This window comes from Mustela nigripes, chromosome 7, assembly GCF_022355385.1.
Source record: "Mustela nigripes isolate SB6536 chromosome 7, MUSNIG.SB6536, whole genome shotgun sequence".
Classification (NCBI taxonomy): Eukaryota; Metazoa; Chordata; class Mammalia; order Carnivora; family Mustelidae; genus Mustela; species Mustela nigripes.
Genome location: NC_081563.1, coordinates 131168010 through 131187556, shown reverse-complemented (window position 1 = coordinate 131187556; position 19547 = coordinate 131168010). Strand labels below are relative to the sequence as shown.

The 19547-nt window shown below is 48.3% G+C and overlaps 1 protein-coding gene across 2 annotated transcripts in view; it reads left to right on the top strand.

Moving 5' to 3' along the window:
* The window catches only part of ZFP64 (ZFP64 zinc finger protein), an 87710-nt gene that overhangs the window by 54417 nt on the left and 13746 nt on the right, over positions 1-19547 (top strand). Inside the window, exons 1-3 of one of the 2 annotated variants that reach the window (XM_059407252.1) lie at positions 13385-13758; positions 19064-19213; positions 19426-19488. In XM_059407252.1, the coding sequence (XP_059263235.1) occupies positions 13653-13758; positions 19064-19213; positions 19426-19488 (319 nt within the window). In that variant the 5' untranslated portion in view covers positions 13385-13652. Of the gene's footprint in view, positions 1-13384; positions 13759-19063; positions 19214-19425; positions 19489-19547 lie in introns of those variants that run through there. The other variant, XM_059407251.1, reaches the window with a different exon arrangement.

The window sequence follows — 19547 nt, the reverse complement described above, 5'->3', positions numbered from 1 at the left end:
ATAAACATTGGCAAAGGAGCCTGTGTTCCCACAAAACCTGTTTTGAGAAACAGGCAGCGGCCCGATTTAGACCATAGTTTGTCATCTCCTGGTCGAGAGGATGGGCCTATGACCCAAGACAAGGCAACCAAGCCTCACCAGGGCTGAAGTGAGTCTCTATGTCTAGCCAAGGGGGAGGGAATTAGTCAAGAGCAAGGACATGGGGAGGCGGGGCTCCCCCAGAGCAGGGTCAGAAGCTGCCCGGCCCCTGAGAGAGGAGCCTGAGAGCAGGTGGACGCACAACACAGCTGTGCTGAGAGGAGCCCAGCAGGACCAAGCCGGCAGGATGTTGAGCCCCTGGACAGAACCAGAGCTGAAATGAAAACGTCCTCCTAACCTTGCATTCTTGGGCACAAATTATTATTTTTTTCCTAAGGGAAAAAAAAAAAAGGAAGGGTGTTTTGTTACTTGCAAGCATACAAGCCTGATTATTAGACCCTCCATGACGGAAACTGAGTCCAAGGAAGCCTGCGGCATCCCTAGTAATTGATAGAGTCATTTTTCATTGACTGCTCTGCTCCCACTCTGCCGAGCATGTTACAGCGGCCCTGAATAGTGGACAACGCAATAATGCTCTTTTTACAAACGAGAAAACTAAGGCCCAGAAATAGTAAATCACTTGGGGGCACCTGGTGGCTCAGTTGGTTAAACGTCTGACTTCCGTGATGATCTTGGGGCCCTGGGGTCAAGCCTCATGTGGGGCTCCCCACTCATCGGGGAGTCTGCCTCTCCCTCCGTCCCTCCCCCCACCAGGCATGTGCTCTCTCTCTCATATAAATAAAATCTAAAAAAATTTAAAAACTTATATTAGAAGCATTTGTTCCAAGCTATAGAGCTATGACTTGACCAGTTCTGTCTTAGATATTTCTGAATATTCTTTAGGCTGCCTTATTCCTCAATGAGTGTCTCTGGTGAAAACATCACACCTTTTAGTTCTTTGTACACTTTTTATAAGCCCAGCCCCTCAAGTTAAATACATTTATCATATTGATTGGTTGATTGATTGATTGATTGATTGATTTAGTATCCATAAGCTTGTCAGGCATGCATACTTCTTTTTTTTAAAGATTTTATTTATTTATTTGACAGAGATCACAAGTAGCCAGAGAGGCAGGCAGAGAGAGAGAGGGAGAAGCAGGCTCCCCGCTGAGCAGAGCCCGATGCGGGGCTTGATCCCAGGACCCTGGGATCATGACCTGAGCTGAAGGCAGAGCCTTTAACCCACTGAGCCACCCAGGCGCCCCAGGCATACATACTTCTTGTGGGTGAACTTTACCAGATCCAGTATTTTCCTTACAACTTTGAGAGGAAAGCAGCATGGATATTTAGTGTCAACTTCTTAGGCGGTAAATCTGAGGTCCAAAGTCATAGGTCCACCACCAATCTGGCAATGCCAAGAGTCACCATCTCATCCAACTTCCCCATTCCATCTGCAGCCTGGGACTCATGCCCCTAACAGAGCAGGGAGAGAGCAGCTGGGGGGCCTCACACCTTTCCAGTATGGGAAGTGGTTTGACATCCCCCAGAAGTGAATGCGGCAGGAGTAGGGCTCCGCCAAAACCCGTTCACTCTACCCCAGCAACCAATGTGTTCCTTTTAAGACTAGAATCCCTAATGTTTTTATGAGCGCTTTCATGAATAATTCACGCATTCACAATGTCCAAATAGCAAAACAAAACAATAGAGGATGGTATACATGGAGATGTCTCTCTCCCAGCCTGTGGAGTTCCCTTCCCGGTCTGTACGGGTAACTGCTTTCCTTCCTACCTACCTTTCATTCTTTCTTTCCCAATTCTTCTTTCTTTTTGGTTTTCTTTTGCTCTTACTGGGGTGTCCCCAGTAGCAGACCCTGAGACAAGGATTGGAGAGCAAGTAGCTTCTTTGGGAGGTGATCCCTGGAGAGGACCATAGTGGGATGGGTCGAGAAGAGAGACAGGAGAGAAAGAGCTGATACAGAGTGTGTTACCAGCACAGTCACCACCCCGGGCATCTGGCCCTGACCTCTGCCGGGAGCCCCTGGGAGGCAGGAAGGAACTAATGCCTCGGAGTTAGGCCCTGTGGGGCGAGGGAGCTGAGGTATTTATTCACCCATGCCCAGCATTTGCTGATTGAGCCACTCCTGAGGTGACAGGAAGAGATGACCAGCCCACGTCTTTCTGGCTACTGCACAGGTGGGCAAAGGGGACGCTGGCCAACAGAGAAAACCCTCAGGAAAATAATGCAGGTACTGAGAGCGGGAAACCAGGCCGGCGGGGACCAAGGTGACAAGGGCGAGGCGATACAGGCGGGGCGCCGGCAGCCATTGCTACGCTCTAGCCTTCCGGGGTCTCTTTATACAAACATAAGCAAATATGTTTCGCTTTTGCTTCCTTTGCTTTTTTCACTTAATATATTCAGAAAATCTTACCATATGAGCATCTAGATTCCTCATTCTGTTTTTTCTTTTACATAGTGTGCCATTATGTGGCTTTACCACAGTTTATTCAGCAAGTGACCTGTAGACATACACTTGACTTGGGGTGTGTCCTGGCTGTTGCACTGTCGGAGAGCTGCAGGGAGTAATCTTGCCGAGGGGTCATTTTGTGACTGTGCCTGTGTCGCGGGAGGGTCAGGTCCCAGAAGCCCACCCGGGGTTGGTCGGGCACACAGCCACCCTGTGAGAAGCCACAGTCCCAGACTCCCTTGCAGCTACATGGGACCACGTGACTAAAGTCTGGCCAAGGGGACCTAACCAGAAGTGGCACGCGCGCACACACACACACACACACACACACACACACTGGGTCACTCTATCAAAGGCAGCCCCTTGCCTTCCTCTCGCTCTTTGCTCCTTCCTGTGGACCGGATCCCAGGTGTGGGTGCTCGCCTTGAGAGAGAGACGCTCCAGGGGACAGTAGAGGAAGAAGCTAGGAGTTGGGTTCCTGGATGATCTCTCGGAGCACCGTCCATAAGAAATAACCTCCTGTTTTACCTGTCACTTTTATTTGGTCTCTCTTAAAAAAATCTCAAAGCACTAGCCTAACTAAACACAGGACCACACGAGGGCTGCCTTCTAGTACGGCGGAACACCGAGTGTTCCAAACACAGCCCCCTCCTCTCTGTTTCTCGGATGCGGCCCCAGCATGCCCAGCACGACGTGGGTATTAAAGTCGATCACATTTATAAATAACTTATGTTTCACAGTTTTCAAAATTAGTGTAGTGTCCTGGGAGTAGGTCACGGTTCAATAGTGATTATCAGTGACAGTCTTCATTGTTTACTGTGTGTCGATCCCTTTAATACATTCCCTTTTATTTTTTTTAATTATTATTTTTATTTATTTATTTTTTAGAGAGAAGGAGCTTGCGAGCAGGGGGTTGGAGGGTCAGAGGGACAGGGAGAGAGACTCTCAAGCAGGCCCCATGCTCAGCACAGAGCCCACCACAGGGCTCGATCTCATGACCCTGAGATCAAGACTGGAGCCAAAACCAAGAGTCCGTCGCTTAACAGACATTCCCTTTCAATGCTCAGGCAAACCAGCTGAGGTAGTAGGTAGGATTATTGTCCTCGTTTTACAGACTGAGGCTCCATGGGTTAAGAGACTTGCTCAAAGCACGCGTGTGTGGCGAGCGGGACTCTGGTAAGATCCACGCAGAATGTGTTCTAACCCAGCCCCCCGCATGGGGCGAGCGTCGGTGAGTGTCCACTGTTCTCACTGTCAGAGTCACTTCCTGGCCAGTGTTGCTGTGTCTCAGGTGAGGAGAGGGGAAGTAACCTTCACCTTGGTCAGACCAAGCCTGGGATCTGCCTCTGGATGTGTCCGTGGTTGAACAGGGATAGAGGGGAGAGGAGAAGCAGGAAAGCGTTGACGGGGTCCCGCTTGCCATACAAGACCCTTGCGTCCCCTTCCCACGCCTCCCCTGCCTTCCTGCCAGCATTCCGCCCACCTCCAGCCAGACCGAGGGTCCTCAAAAGGGCCATCCCTTTCTTTACCTCCTGGTCTTGGCACAGGGGTCCCTTCTGCCCCAAATCCTCTTCGCCTCACTTCTCCAGCTGCCCAAGACCTACTCGTCCCATCCACCCGGGGTTACCAACCCGCCTGCTGCAGGAAGCTTTCCCTGACCGCCATGCGACCCTTTCCCAAACGGTGTGTTGTACCTGCCTCTCATGCTCCCTCCTCGTCCCTCTGTGACTTCCTTCAAGGCTCGCTTGCTGTTGCACTCCTAGAGGTGAGCGACCTCACGACCAGATGGAACCCAATTCATGTTTGCTAAACAGATGAATGGCCCCAAGAGCAAAAGCCCTAATAGACAATGTCAGAGTCAGGGAGACTGTGTGGCCCACGACACAGAAACCCTCAAAGAACCCACGGGTGACAGTTGGCCCCGGGTGATTCCGGCATTGTCATAAAGGGATCGGAAATTCACGTTTCCTAGGACGAGGGAAGACAACGGACAAGCCCAGTTCTGCCACCCCCTCCCCCAGGTCTAGAAGCTTGGTTCCTTCTTCTGGGACCACATTCCTTCAGAGTTCGGGAACCACCAAACCTGTAGGAGCCAGCCAGTGGACGGGAGGCTGTTTTCTCTATAAATAAAGGGCGTTGATCCGTTCTGTGGCCCACACAGTATCCTCCAGGAATTCTTCTCAGCGTTTCCTATTCTCATCCTGGAAGGGGAGGGGCTGGGGTCTGGGGTGTGGGAGCAGAAAGGAGAGAAGAGGAAGTGAAGATCGTGCCCTAGTGACTTTTTAACGAGTTCCTTTTTTCTTTTTTTTTTCCATTCTCATTTTAAAAAGTCACAGACACTGATGGAACCTAAGTTGATACGGTCACATCAGAAAATAGTTCGGGGAGTCCCTAGGAAAGTTGGGGGGGAGCCTGTGCTATGACCCATCTAGTCCTCCTCCCCCCTCCCCCATGCGCTGCTTGTCTCACACTTACCGTCTCACACTTACTGCACAAGAGGGGGGTGGTCCTTGTTAAAATGCAGATTCTGGGCATAAAGCAGCTTATTCACAAGAGCCACAGAAGCTGTGTAGGAATGTTCACAGCGATGTTGCTCATAATTACCAAAATGGAAACTACCCTTTGGCAGTGAAGGTATAAAATGTGGTAAATTCGTGTGGAGCTTATGCGAGAGTGAAAATCCGCGGCAGCTACCTACAACACCAGGGTGCGTCTCACAAACTTAAAGAAGCGACAGAAGGAATATTAGCCATGTGGTTCCAAAAGCGGCAAAACTAAGCAACATTATTTAGGCGACAAAACTACTATTGTTGTTGTTTTTTATTTGGAGTATCTTTGATGCACAGTGACCAAACTGTTTTGTTTTGGTTTTGGGTTTTTTTTTTTTTTTTAAGATTTTATTTATTTATTTGACAGAGATCACAATTAGGCAGAGAGGCAGACAGAGAGAGAGACAGAGAGGGGAGGAAGCAGGCTCCCTGCTGAGCAGAGAGCCCGATATGGGGCTCGATCCCAGGACTCTGGGACCATGACCTGAGCTGAAGGCAGAGGCTTTAACCCACTGAGCCACCCAGGCACCCCACCAAACTGTTTTTAAATAAGAATTGCACAAAATTCGAGCTAGTGGAAGAAGGTGGCAGAAAGCAGGAGAACCTAATGCATGGGAACATGTGAAGAGTTACTTTGGTACTAAGAATGTTCTAGACCTTAAGTGGTTGGTGGTTACAAGGGTGTTTTTTTTAGTCCATAAATTGTACATTTGGGTTTTATACACTCTTGGGGTGTGCCAGATTTTATGATTTGAAGCTTTTTAACTTAAGAGAGTGCCAAAAAGTGTTTATCAAGCTGCCATTCAGACTTCTGTCCTGTCTCCAGGAATAATTCATATCACCAGTCCCCCATCGCCTCTGCATTCACGTGTGTCTGTATATCTGTGTGCCTGTGTGTGTCTGTGGGTGTTTAATTTCATAGAGATGCTGTTATATATGTATGTTTTTACTGTGCTATTGTATGTATGTACGTATGTCTGCATATGAAACGCATACATAACCACAATAACATAATTTGTATACCATTCTTTCCCTTGAATATTTCGCTTAACATTTTTAAAAAAGATTTTATTTATTTATTTGACAGAGAGAGAGATCACAAATAGGCACAAGGGAGGCAGGCAGGGGGTGGCGGTGGGGGAAGCAAGTTCCCCACTGATCTGAGAACCCAAGTTGGGGCTCCATCCCAGGACCCTGAGATCATGACCTAAGCCAAAGGCAGAGGCTTAGCCCACTGAGCCACCCAGGCGCCCCTCACTTAACGTATCTTGAAGAACATTCCATATCAGTGCACAAGGAAATACATTATTCTCCGTTATGGTCATACAGAATGTATTCCATTGTATGACAGAACCATAATTGTGTTAATTATTGCTTTATAAACTATTTAACTTATTAACTGTCAAGCAGTGTGGGAATTCACTCCATTTTTTTTAAAAAAGGAGGTAACACTAAGGATCACATCTTCTTACACAGACATTTCCAGGCTCTCCAGTCCTTCCTCCCTCAAGCCACTACCCAGCCGCCATCTTGCTCAACACACAGCCAGTGTGTATCCTTCCAGCACCTTTTAGTTTCCGGATTTTCACTTTCACCATTGAAAGCCTATATGGATTTGAGTAGGTGTCTAATTCTGACCGTGTGGAACTTGGCTTTTCTTCAGTACAGTGTACCTGGAGCTCTAACCGTGCATGTGTACATAAGTCTGAATGATTGCTTTTGTTTGCTGCCTGGTAGTCCATGGTATGGCTAAACCACAGTTTAACCTGGCCAGTCCCCTGTTGTTGGGCTGTTAGCCTATTTCTCAATGGTGTTTGGTTTTGTTTTGTTATGTTTACTATGACAGTGCTGTCGCCACAGACATCCTTGGATGCGCTCCCTTATGCACATGGGCAGATGTTTCCCTAGAGCACAGATGGAAAGCAGAATTGATAGATCACTGGCAGGGCGCATTTAAGAGGGGATTGCCGGACTGCCCTCTGCCGTGGCTGTAAACACTCACGCTCCCACTGGCAATGCATTAGGAGACCAGACTCCCCCCGCACTTGCTAGCGGTAGATGTTACCAGCATTCTTAATTTTTATTGATCTGATAAGAGTCGAAAGAGAGGAATTTATGGTTATTTAATATTCATTCCCTCATAGTGAGTAAGGCTGAATACCTCTTCATGGGTTGGTTGCCCAGAATCTGCTTTTAACAACATTGCCAGGTCAATCTTCCACACGTGAAGGTCTGAGAGGCAGTGAAATCACAATCCGTGCCTTAACAAGGTCCCCAGGTGATCAGACGCTCATGTTAAATTTTGAGACACGCTGGAGTCAGAATCTGCATTTAACAAGGTCCCCAGGTGATTCTCACGAGCAGTCAGTGTGAGAAGTGCAGCATGGGGAGGAGTAGTCGGAGCATAGTATTATGTGCTTTTTCGCTAATATGGGTGTGTTTCATCTTCCCTGTTCAGACAAGATAAAAAGGGTATTTCAATTTATTTTAACTTACATTTCTTTCATCATAAGTGAACTCAGACTTTTTTTATTTTTTCAACTTTTTACAAGCCTTTTTTTTTCTGGGAACCAGCTGGTCACTGATGCTTCTTACTTTGCCTCAAACATCCCAGAGCTGAGCTTTTTTTTTTTTCTTTTTTTTAAGATTTTATTCATTCATTTGACAGACAGAGACCATGAGCAGGCAGAGAAACAGGCAGAGAGGGGAGGAAGCAAGCTCCCTGCTGAGCAGAGAGCCCGATGTGGGGCTCGATCCCAGGACCCTGGGATCATGACCCGAGCTAAAGGCAGAGGCTTTAACCCACTGAGCCATCCAGGCGCCCCCCAGAGCTGAGCTTCTTAAAGCTCGTTACCTCCTCCAGAAATGCTCTCTCTCTGGCTCTTCCCATGGCTGCCTATGACATCAGGTTTTAGCTCAAAGGTCACTTCTACCCAAACTCGGTACCCTCCTCTGTACCGCCCGGTCACTCTCAGTCCACATCACCCCATGTCATCTTGATTGATCCATCCTTATCTGAAATGAGCTCATGCCCTCACTCATTCATTCCTTCATTCGTTCTCTGGCTGCCCGGCTGGGTCTTGTCTGTCTCGCATTATCAATCTGTACTGCACACCTGGTACCGAGCCAGGCAATAGTGTGAACTCAAAAAACTACCAGTTGAAGAAATAAATTCCTGGCAGAGAAAGTAGTCTTTACACCCTCTCTGGGAGTCATTTATACCTGGATAAACATTTATTCATTCATTCATTCCTATATCCATAGCGGAGAAAGTCAGCAGAAACGACAGAGGTCAGATGAGCAATGCCTTTTTCTCTTACAAAAGAAAGCCATTACTTGAGCAATATTCAATGAGTCCCTTTGAATTTCTCACTAAATATACATATGTTGGTGCTCCTGGATGACTCAATCGGTTAAGCGTCCAGTTCTTGATTTCTGCCCGGGTCATGATCTCAAGGTTGTGAGATCGAGCCCCACTTCGGGCTCTGCACTGTAGAGCCTGCCCAAGATTCTTTCTCTTCCAAACCCCTCCCCCCCACCCCTGGACTCATGCTCTCTCTAAAAAAATAATACAGGTATCCTGAAACTGGCATGAAAGCCTAGAAAATCTGCAACTCAGAAGGGTTGGGTGAAATCAACACGGACTTGTTTGCTTCCAGTTTATTTCCATAGACAACAATATCTGTGCCGAGTTAATTAGAACCACCAATTCTGAATGAGGGTGAGCTATTAGTATACATGGTAACTATTATAGTAAACTAATACATGTGCTCTGTTATTATAAATAGTCTTGGTTGACAGAGAGTACAGCCTTGGCACTAGACATTGCTTTTTGTCCTTTGCATAGAGAAAATCTGTTTATCCCTGTAACCGTCCTAGCTATATTAGCATTGCCATTTTATTAATGACAAAACGGGAGTACACAGCAGCTTTCCCAAGGCCACACAGTCACAAAGCCAGGATTCCAACTCACACTGGCCCTAGAGTATATGTTATTTACTGCCTCTCAATCTTTAATCAATCTTTAATCTAAATGCTTTATAAAGAGATCTAGAGGGATAAGGAGAATCCTGTGTAATTCAGAGGTGCACCGTGTATCTCTTGGCAAAAGACTTGAGTTATCAGAATTACAGAGAGTTTCCATTTTTCCTTTAAAAAGGGACAAGCGGGGGCGCCTGGATGGCTCAGTGGGTTAAGCCGCTGCCTTCTGCTCAGGTCATGATCTCAGGGTCCTGGGATCGAGTCCTGCATCAGGCTCTCTGCTTGGCAGGGAGCCTGCTTCCTCCTCTCTCTCTCTCTGCCTGCCTCTCTGCCTACTTGTGATCTCTCTCTGTCAAATAAATAAATAAAATCTTTAAAAAATAAAAAATAAATAAATAAAAAGGGACAAGCGTTGAAAAATCTGACCTTCTCTTGAAAGGGACTACCTAATAAGCATTTAAAAAAAAAAAAAATCAGGGGTACCTGGGTGGCTCAGTTGGTAAAGTGACTGCCTTTGGCTCAGGTCATGATCCCGGAGTCCCAGGATCAAGTTCCCCATCAGGCTCCCAGCTCTGCAGGGAGTCTGCTTCTCCCTTTGAACTTCTAGCATCTCAAGCTTGTGCTCTCTCTCTCTCTTTCTCTCAAATGGATAAATAAAATCTTTTTAAAAAATCAGGATGAAGATGATATAGAAAGAATGAGAAAGTAACTTATTTCTAGAGAAACATCCTGTGGTGAAAATATTTTGAAAAGCATGTTTGTCCATGGTTTTCCTTGCTCTGTGATTTTGTTGCTGAAGGACAATGAAAAGGAGGCACCTGGAAAAACCTCATTCTGCATGTTTAAACTTAGCAACAGAATTTTCTGATCTGTTTAAACACTGTCCAAGTACAGTGCATTTGAAATCCATCTGTTAACAATGTTAGTAATGCCTCCTCTTCAGTTTAATTGGCAAAAGCCCCAGGTTGATTATCAGGGAAGATGAAAATTTACGAGCTGGATTTCAAAAAACAGTCAACTTGTGTAATTGGTGAATGGGATTGGAGGAAAATCGTGACTTATTGCCAGTAAATGATACCTTTCTTTCACTTAGATCTCTAATCTATGAGTCGCATATATATGATATATAAAATAATTTTTATGTATTTTATATATTATATGTAATATATAAAATTTATATATATAATATATTACATGTAATATATAAAAATAACTTTTACATATTACATATATATATATATATATATTTTTTTTTTTACTAAGCTTCATGCCCAGTGTGGGGCTTGAATTCACAGCCCCTAGAGGCTCATTCTCTACCGACTGAACCAGCCAGGCACCCCTATATATATATATTTTTTTTTTAAGATTTTATTTATTTGTTTGAAAGAGATCACAAGTATGCAGAGAGGCAGGCAGAGAGAGAGGAAGGGAAGCAGGCTCCCTGCTGAGTAGAGAGCCCGATGTGGGGCTTGATCCTAGGACCCTGGGATCACGACCTGAGCCTAAAGCAGAGGCTTAACCCACTGAGGCACCCCAATGTCCTTACTTTTGTGAAAAGCAATTTTTGGTTTGTTTTTTGCTGAAGCCATACATGCAGGGAAAATGCAAATCAAGACCATAGTGAAATGTCATTGTATATTAATTCGACATCTGTATATTAAGACATCTGATAATACCGAGTATAGGAAAGGATGTGGCCGCACAGTATTTCTTACTTTGCTGGTGGGAATGTAAATAGGTGCTACCACTTTGGTGTAATCTCTTAAACAGTTCCCTACAATCCAAAAATGTGTACATTCACTTAACCTCTGACACTTTCTAGGAGGATCATAGATCATATCCACACGATTCAGAACGACCGGGATACAATTCAGGCGCCCATCGACAGGAGGACAGATGAATAAACTCCTATTTTCACACCATAGACTATAACACATCAGTCAGACAAACGACAGTGACAGCAATTTGGATGATTTTAGCAATATAATAAATGAGGGGGGATTCCTAGAAAATTACATACCCTTTTAAAGCTCTTTAAAAATTAAAAATGTGTTTTGTCTTTTGGGGTTTTTTTTAAAAGATTTTATTTATTTATTTGAGACAGAGCGTACAAGCAGGGGGAACAGCAGACGAAGAGAAGCGGGTTCCCTGCAGATCAGGGACCATGAGGGGCTCCATCCCAGAATCCTGGGATCATGACCGGAGCCTAAGGCAGATGCTTAACTGACTGAGCCACCCAGGTGCTCCTAAAATTGTGTTTTTGAAGATTACATGTAGATGCAAAAGGGCTTGCTGAAAAGTTGAAGCAAAGAAGTGAAGTATGTGGGGTTTTTAGGCTGATAGCTGTAGGAGAGAGACGTAGGTTAGGTGTATGCTCCTGGCTTTGGGAGGTGGGTTCCCCGGTATTTATTAGATCCTAAGAAAACGGGGAGCAAACAAGCAGCCAAACAAACATAGCCAGCAACGGATTGGTAATGACCAGGTGTCATGTACCAAGGGTTAATCCAACTGTGTGCACCGGAGCTGGCAAAACACTATAAAACTATTAAGTATATAGCCACACGTACGCACCTCGGGCGGTATAAAGGGATATCCGATATCTCCCATCCTTCTGGCTGGGTTCACTTCCCCAGAGGCACCCACTGTTCCAGCTTATCCAGTATCCTCGTGAGACTTTCCACAAGACAGGATAAACATAAGCACAGACCTATGTTTTCAAGTGGCTTTCTGTATATGTGTACCTTACACGCACATCCCAAAGAAAAGTTTAAAAGTTTCTTTAAAAACAACAAGAGGGGTTCCTGGGTGGCTCAGTGGGTTAAGCCTCTGCTTTTGGTTCAGGTCATGATCCCAGAGTCCTGGAATCAAGCCCCACATCGGGCTCTCTGCTCAGCAGGGAGCCTGCTTCCCTCTCTTTCTCTGCCTGCCTCTCTGCCTACTTGTGATTTCTCTGTCAAATAAATAAATAAAATCTTAAAAAAATTTAAAAAATAAAAACAACAAGAAAGGGGGGGCTCTAAAATTTAACCCAGGGCCACTTAGCTGGCTCAGTGGGTAGAGCCTGCGGCTCTTGATCTCCCTGGACTGAGTTCAAGCCCCACGTTGTGGGGTAGGGAGTACTTTTCTAAAAAGTCAGTAAAATACATAAATATATAATTAAATAACTTAACCTTAAGTGACATCACCAGGCATTACACAGCCATCCCTAAAATCCATTCACCATGTGAAATGGAAGTTGGAGAAAAATAGCTGAGGTTTTGGAAAAATGTAAAAATTGTCTTCTCGCAGGCCTTGCCCTAGCATATGCTAACGGTAGCCCCGCAAAAGGCAAGTTAGAGCGGCTGTTGAACCCCAAGGGGCCGCCCAAGCCACGGGTCAAAGGTCAGCAAGGGCGCTGTTAGGTACACGGACTGAGGCCTCTGCCGCCCGAGGATTCAGACCGGAACCTGAGCCTTTTCTAGCAAGGGCCCCCACGTGATTCGCAGGTTTGGATAAGCTTAGGGCATAGCCCCGCCTTAAGCAACTCCCCAGTTTGTAGAAAGTAAACACCTGAGGGATGTAGGTGGCTTCCTTGCTCCCTGTTGGATGTCGCTCACCTGGAGCAAGGAGGGTCCCCCTCGGGTCTCATCAAGGTACCAGCCAGTCTGAGCATGAACGCCGATTAGCTCAACCACCTCCCCCCCAGGACCACGCCTCAGTCACCTGCTGGGCGGGCCCACGCCCCTGTGGGCGGCGAGGCCTCCCGTGCGTGTGGTCCGAGACCCGGAGCGCCCGAGTCACGCGCGCGAGGGATGGGGTGCGGTTTGGGGGCGTCTTATAGAAATACAGATTACTGGGCTCTGCCGCGTGAAGCCAAAACTTTCGGAATCTGCGTTTTTAATGGGCTCCTCAGCAAAGCGGTTCATCTGCGGTTGGAGACTCTCTGGCCTCATTTAAATTTTAAATACGAAGATGGTGGAGGCCGTGCTTCTCAACCTTGGCTGCACATCAGAATAACCTGGGGAGCTTTAAAAAAAAAAAACAACCACCCCAATGCCCAGGTTTCGGCCCAGACTAATTAAGTCAGAATCTAAAAACACGGCCTGTGCCGCAGCCGCGGCAGTGGCCTCGCCTGGGAGCTCGTTAGAAATACCGAAGCTCAGGCCCCACCCCAGACCCACTGAGTCAGAATCTGCATTTTAACGAGATCCCCAGTGAATCGAGCGCACATGAAAGTTGGAGGCGAGCTGTGCTTCTGCAATTTTAATGGGCAAACGAATCACCTGGGGATCTCGTTAAAATGCAGACACGGTTTCTCAAACTTTAATGTGTATGCGAATCACCTGGGGAGCTTGTTAAAATGCAGATTCTGATTCAGCGGGTCTGGGGTGGAGCCCGAGAGTCTGCATTCCTAACGAGCTCTCAGGTGCTGTGGGCTGCAGGGGCGCGGACCACTCTTCCCCCGGACCCCCGAGGTCTTGGCTCCGGGCCAATCAGCCGTCAGGGTTCTTGATAAATCGCCCCGCTCGGCTGAGGAGCAGAATTGCCAGGACATGCGCGCTCCAGCCGGGGGAGCGGGGGGGTAATTTCCGAACTCCGGGAAGCGGTTGTGGGAGGCAGGCCACTCGCAGCGACTCGCCGGGGGCCGCGCTCTTCTCGCCATGTCGCGGCGCAAGCAGGCCAAGCCTCAGCACCTCAACTCCAAGGAGCCGCAGCCCGCGCGCCGCGAGTTCGCAGAGGCTGGCCCCGGGGTGGCGGGGGTCCCGGGTGAGTAGCGCCGGGGACGCCCCGCCTGGCCGCTGCCGGCAGTTTCTCGGACGCTCGGGGGGGACCCGCGCGGGTGCGGGGCTCCGGGCGTGGAAGGGCGGGGGAAGCCTCCACCTCGAGCGCTGGGGCTGGGACCTCGGCGCCCTCGCCCAGCGCCTTTGTAAGTTACACCTCCTTGTAAATTCTGCCTTTTGGGATAAACTGTGCCGCTCCCCGCAAACGCTGGTACATCGTGGTTTTTCACCCAGACACGCTGGGAGGGTGCTCCGAGACCCCTTCGGAGGGCCCTTTTCGCGGCGCGGCGCGCCGGCGCCCGGGTCCCCGACCTCCTCGGTGCTGGCCTGGGGCGGCGCGCCTGGAAGGTGGGCGTTCGGAGACCCGCGTCCGGGCGGGGGGAGAACGTCCGAGTTTCCGCCGGGCGCTGGAGCTAGGTGCTGGGGAGAGGGCAACAGCGGTGAGCAAGCAGACAGAATCGGGTTCTTCTCGAGTTTATGGCTGAGTGGGGTCGAGAAAAACGGCCCTCGAGATCGAAGGGGGAGGCGTAAGGTGCGTGAGGGGTGAGCGATGGAAGCAAAACCTCACCAAGCTGGGAAGGGAAAGATGCGGCAAGGGGGGAGGGGGCACTTCGAATGCATCGTCCAGGGAGGGCCTCGCGGAGGTGGGTATCACTGAGTAAAAAACCCGAAGGTTCTGGAGGAAAGGCTTGGAGATGCCGGGGGGTGGGGTGGGGCAGGGGGGCCGGTGATGGTGGAGAACATTCCACGCAGAGGGAACAGCAAGTGCCGAGGCCGGGGACGTCAGCGAGGCTGCAGCCTGGGGGAGGGGGGGCTAAGGGCTCCAGGTGAGGACTTCCCTTTAACTTTAAATGAGGCTAGAGAGGGAGGAGTGTGCCACGGTCGGACTTGGCGGGCTGACCTGGCCGTCAGGGGGCTGGTGGAGGTGGTCCGGGTGACGCCCAGGGGCCCCGGATTACCCTAAACCCTGAGGGCAGTATTTCTCACCCTGTGGTCAGCCGAGCCTCGGTTTCTGAACAGCCTGCAGGTACGCAGCTTCGTGAACTCGCTAAATTCCTCAGTCTACCCTGGGCACCGCCCACGTTGGAATTTCTGGGGCGAGGTGGGGGGGGGGGATCTGCATCTCTAAGGCGCTTCCCTTCTGATTATCTTGCCTTCAGATAAAGATAACCTCAGTTCCCACTCGGTCTCCTCTCCCTTCCTCTCCCCCACGTCCGCGGTTAAGTGATAACCTCCTAGTTCTGGGTGAACTTTTTCCTCCCTCTCCCCTGCCTGCCCTCGGCCCAGAAAGGGACCTGGGGGATCTCGGGTCTCTGCCAGTAAGCCTCCGATCTCCAGCAGTGCAGGTCGCTGGGCTTTGATGACCACACACCCAAGGAGGTAGTGGAGGGGAGAGGTATAATGAAACTACTTTAGAAGTAAGAGTACCTAAAACCAAAATTGGGCTGGATGGAACTACCATTAACCAAAAGACCAGACCTGCCTTTGTCCCCAAGGACTATAATGGACACATGTTGAAATGGGAGGGGGGGCAGGGTCCCTGCTGATTCTCTGCAGAAGAGGAACTTGAGAGTGTAATTGGGGGTGTTGAATCATGGGGGGACGCGATTATAAAAGACAATAGCCTGAATGACCCCTGGCTGTTACTCAGTGCCCTGGGCTCCTTTTGTTCTTGTCTACATGGCTGTGAGGACGCCTCCAGGTTTAGAAGGCTTAGGGTGTTCTCCATTGTGAGGTACTGGGGTGCCCCCTGTGGGAGCAGGACACAATCAGAATTAAGCACCAGCCATCCCTGGAGAGAAAAAGCAACCCACCATCTGATGTGGGTTTTCCTCCTGCATTTTAGGTCTGTCCCGCTGATCAAAGGCCCACCTCCTTTTGAGTTTGTCTAGGCTTCCCCTCCAGCCCCAAGGTTAGCAGGAGTGGGCCACTGTTAACTTGCAGATGGCTTTGCAACTCAGGTTTTGGAAGAAATAAAATGGAGCAGGTCAACTGGTAGACTTCAGTCATGATCTGTCTGTATTAAAAAAAAAAAAAAAAAAGTGAGGTAACCTTATAAAAGGTACAGTGGTTGTTCATAGGGTTAAAATGCCCACTGTACTATACTGGGTTCTGTATGTGGCCCACCCCCTCTTTCAGACTAGAAGGGTCTCTGCCCCAGCTGCCCTGTTTTCAGGGAAGAGTGGGCCTCCAGTCTGGCTTGGTTTCCTGGGTGTTTAGAAGTAAGGAAGTCTCCTTGGGAGACGCGGGAGGTCCTCTCCTGGGGAGGCCCTTCACGGCCCTCCATGTTCAACCTGGGTGACCCTTTCTAGCACTGGATTGTCTTTAGGATTTTATTTTTGAGGGCGCCTGGGTGGTTCAGTGGATTAGGCCTCTGCCTTGGGCTCAGGTCATGATCCCAGGGTCCTGGAATCAAGCCCCATGTCAGGCTCTCTGCTCAGCAGGGAGCCTGCTCTCCCCCCCCCCCACCCCCGCCTGCCTCTGTCAAATAAAATCTTTTAAAACAATTTTTTTTTAAGATTTTATTTATTAGAGTATGAGAGGGGAGAAAGTCAGAGGGAGAAGCAGACTCCCCGTGGAGCTGGGGCCCTAATCCCGGACTTGACCCCAGGATTTCAGGATCACGACCTGAGCCAAAGGCAGTCACCTAACCAACTGAGCCACCCAGGCACCCTAAAACAATCTTGTTTTTGATAGCAAGAGCACAAGCAGAGGGAGAAGGAGAAGCAGGCTCTCTGCTGTGCAGGAAGCCCAAGGACATGGAGCTAGATCCCAGGATCCTGAGATCATGAGCTGAAGGCAGACGCTTAACCAACGGTGCCAGGAGCCCCTGGGTAGTTTTTTTTTTTTTTTTTTTAATCACTTTAACCCATCAGTCTCTTCTGCCTGGTTGCAAGTTTTTTATGGCACAGTGCATTTCCCTCCCTTGCAGAACCCAGTGGCTCATGTACACACATCAATAAACAAAACGTTCAAAACTTCTAGCCCTGCAACCTTCATCTCTGAGCCAGTTTCCCTTCTCAGAGCCGAAGGTTTCAAAAGTGTGGTTTCCAGATCAGCATCCGTGGGAACTTGTTAAAAACGAAAAATACCAGCTCTACTCCAGATCCACTGGATCGGGAACTCTAAAGGTGGAGCCCAAGCCACCTGCGCCTTCACCAGCCCGCCAGGTAATCCCAATGCACGTGTTGAAGCATTGCCTTGGCATTGGCCTAGGAATCACCTGGGGATCTTGTTCCAGTGCAGACTGATGCTGTTGACTGGGACCTGAAGTTCTGCATTTCTAACAAGTTTCCATGTTATGCTGATGTTAGAGCTCTAGGGACCACCCTTCAAATTGCAAGGGTTTAGAGTAGATGATGGAATCATGGGGCCTCAAAAGTGCAGGTTCCTGGGATCTACCCTTAACCACCCCCCACCCCAAGTTATCCGAGGGTGAGCACGGGAAAGCTGCACCTAAAATCCACAATCCAAGTGACTCGGATACAGGTATAGGGGCTCTCCTGGACATTGTAGGATGTTTAGCAACATCCCTGGCCTTTACCCTCTAGATGCTACGGTCACTTATGTGTGTGCACATAGGACCATCAAAAATGTCCCCAAGCATTCCCAAATGCCCCATGGGGGCAAAATGGCCCTTTGTTGAGAGCCCCAGGGTTAGGTCACTTGTTCAAACCCTGTTAAGGGGCTTTGAGTACCACCACTATTTAGACGGGAACTCTGCAATCCTATATTCCTACATCGTGTTTACAAGGCACAAGCTGACGTACTGAAAATTTACATCATTCTAACCCTGCTCTGCCACGTAAACTGAGGCTCAGAAAGGTTACGTTTCAGTTAATAAGTAGCTAAGCAAGGCCTGTGTGAACACACGCCAGTGTGTTCACTAGCTTCTCGTAGTAAGAGGTTTACCTGGACAAAACCTCTCCCTGTAAACAGAATCCACCTTCCCTACCTGGAGCGAAAACCATCCCAGCCTTTGGCCTCTAATTTATAATTTATATACTAGTCAGTATCTTTTTTTTTAAGACTTTAGACATCAACAACACCTTTTTATTCCTTGGATTTAAATCTGTTTGGAGAGAAATCACTTTGTAATCTTTCAGGAACGCTTTTTTATTACAGTAATTTTTAAACCTCCACATTAGATTGAACCACATGAAACTGACCATTTTGGCCCACAAAAACGTCAAATGTCCCCTGATTCTACCATAGTAACAGAATATGATGCCATGAACTCCCGTGTACCTGGGGCTGGGCTTCAACAATTAATCACACGTAGGCAGGCTTGTTTCTTCTGTCCAGCTCTTCCCCTGCCCTGGATTATTCGAAGCTTCATCCTCACACCCAAAAAAAAAAAAAAAAAAAAAAAAAACCCACTTTAGTGTTCATGCTTGTTGTGGTCTTCAGTGGCTCTTACAATATGTTTAAATCAGGATCCAAGTGACCTCTAGATACTGCGAGTCATCTTCTCAAGTGTTTGAGTCTGGTTTTCAAACCCCACCCCCCCAACATCCTTTTTTTTTTTTTAAGATTTATTTGTCAGCACCCAGAAGCAGGCAGAGTGGCAGGGGGAGGCAGAGAGAGAAATAGGCTCCCCACTGAGCTAGGAGCCCGATGTGGGACTCGATCCCAGGACCCTAGGATCATGACCTAAGCCAAAGGCAGTGGCTTAACCCATTGAGCCACTCAGGTGTCCCTCCCCCTCCATCTTTTAAGTGACTTGCTGAAACAGTGGCATTTTGTCCAGGAGACCAATGGTGCTTGAAGTGTGGTCTGTGACCTACTGAATGGAGACCAAACAAATTCAGAAATCGAGTAAGCTTTGAAAAATAGCTTAACCTTGCAGGACCAGCCTTCTGTCCTCTCTAATGGCATGTGTTTGTTTTGTCTTATTTCATTTGTAATTTGTGTTCTATTTTATAAAAATAGCAGCCACTGATGGATTGGAAGATCTTTTACAAACTAAGCTTTTGCTAGATCACCTCAGAAGCCACTGTTGCAAAGTTTTGCAGCCTGGGTCTTGCCAGCTGGGTCTGTTCTGTTTCCATGTCCCTGGTTCCCTGTATTTTCTGGAAGTTGGTAGTTCAAGAAAGGACTTAAGGCCAGAGCATACGTGGCTTTCTATTTTTAATGAATTTGGGGGTTTTTTTGGTTTTAGTTTTTTTTTGTTTTTGTTTTTGTTTGTTTTTTTTAGAGGTGATGGAGGGAAAACAGTCCTGCTTCTACTGTAAGACTTACCATGGTGGTTGTATCTGAGAAATTAACCCTTCTTTTTGTGTCCATTTCAGCTTCAGAATTAGAAGATAATGTTCCCAAACCAACGTGTCCCTCCACGGACAGCAGTGATGCCCAGAAAGCCCCTGCCTTGGCACTTCCCTCAGAGTCCAAGGAACAAACGGTGACGCTCGGAGAAAGGACCTTCAACTGTTGCTATCCAGGTGAAACATGAACTTGGACGGGCAGACCCCTCCCCAGTGGGCACTGGCGGGTGAGCTCTGCCCCGCTCACCTGCGGAGTCCTGGCCCCGCCCCCCGCACACTCACCGCACATGCGCAAATGCATCCTAAGCATCTTGTGGCGTCTGATCAGGTTTATGGGCGCTTCCTTTTTGAGGCTCTATTTTGAGAAAACCTGGGTTTTTTTCTTCTAGGTTGCCACTTCAAAACTGTCCACGGCATGAAAGACTTGGACCGCCATCTGAGAATCCATACGGGTAGGTCTCCATTCCTTTGTTGGAAACTTGAACGTTGAAGGAAGTGGCTAGGAGTTGGA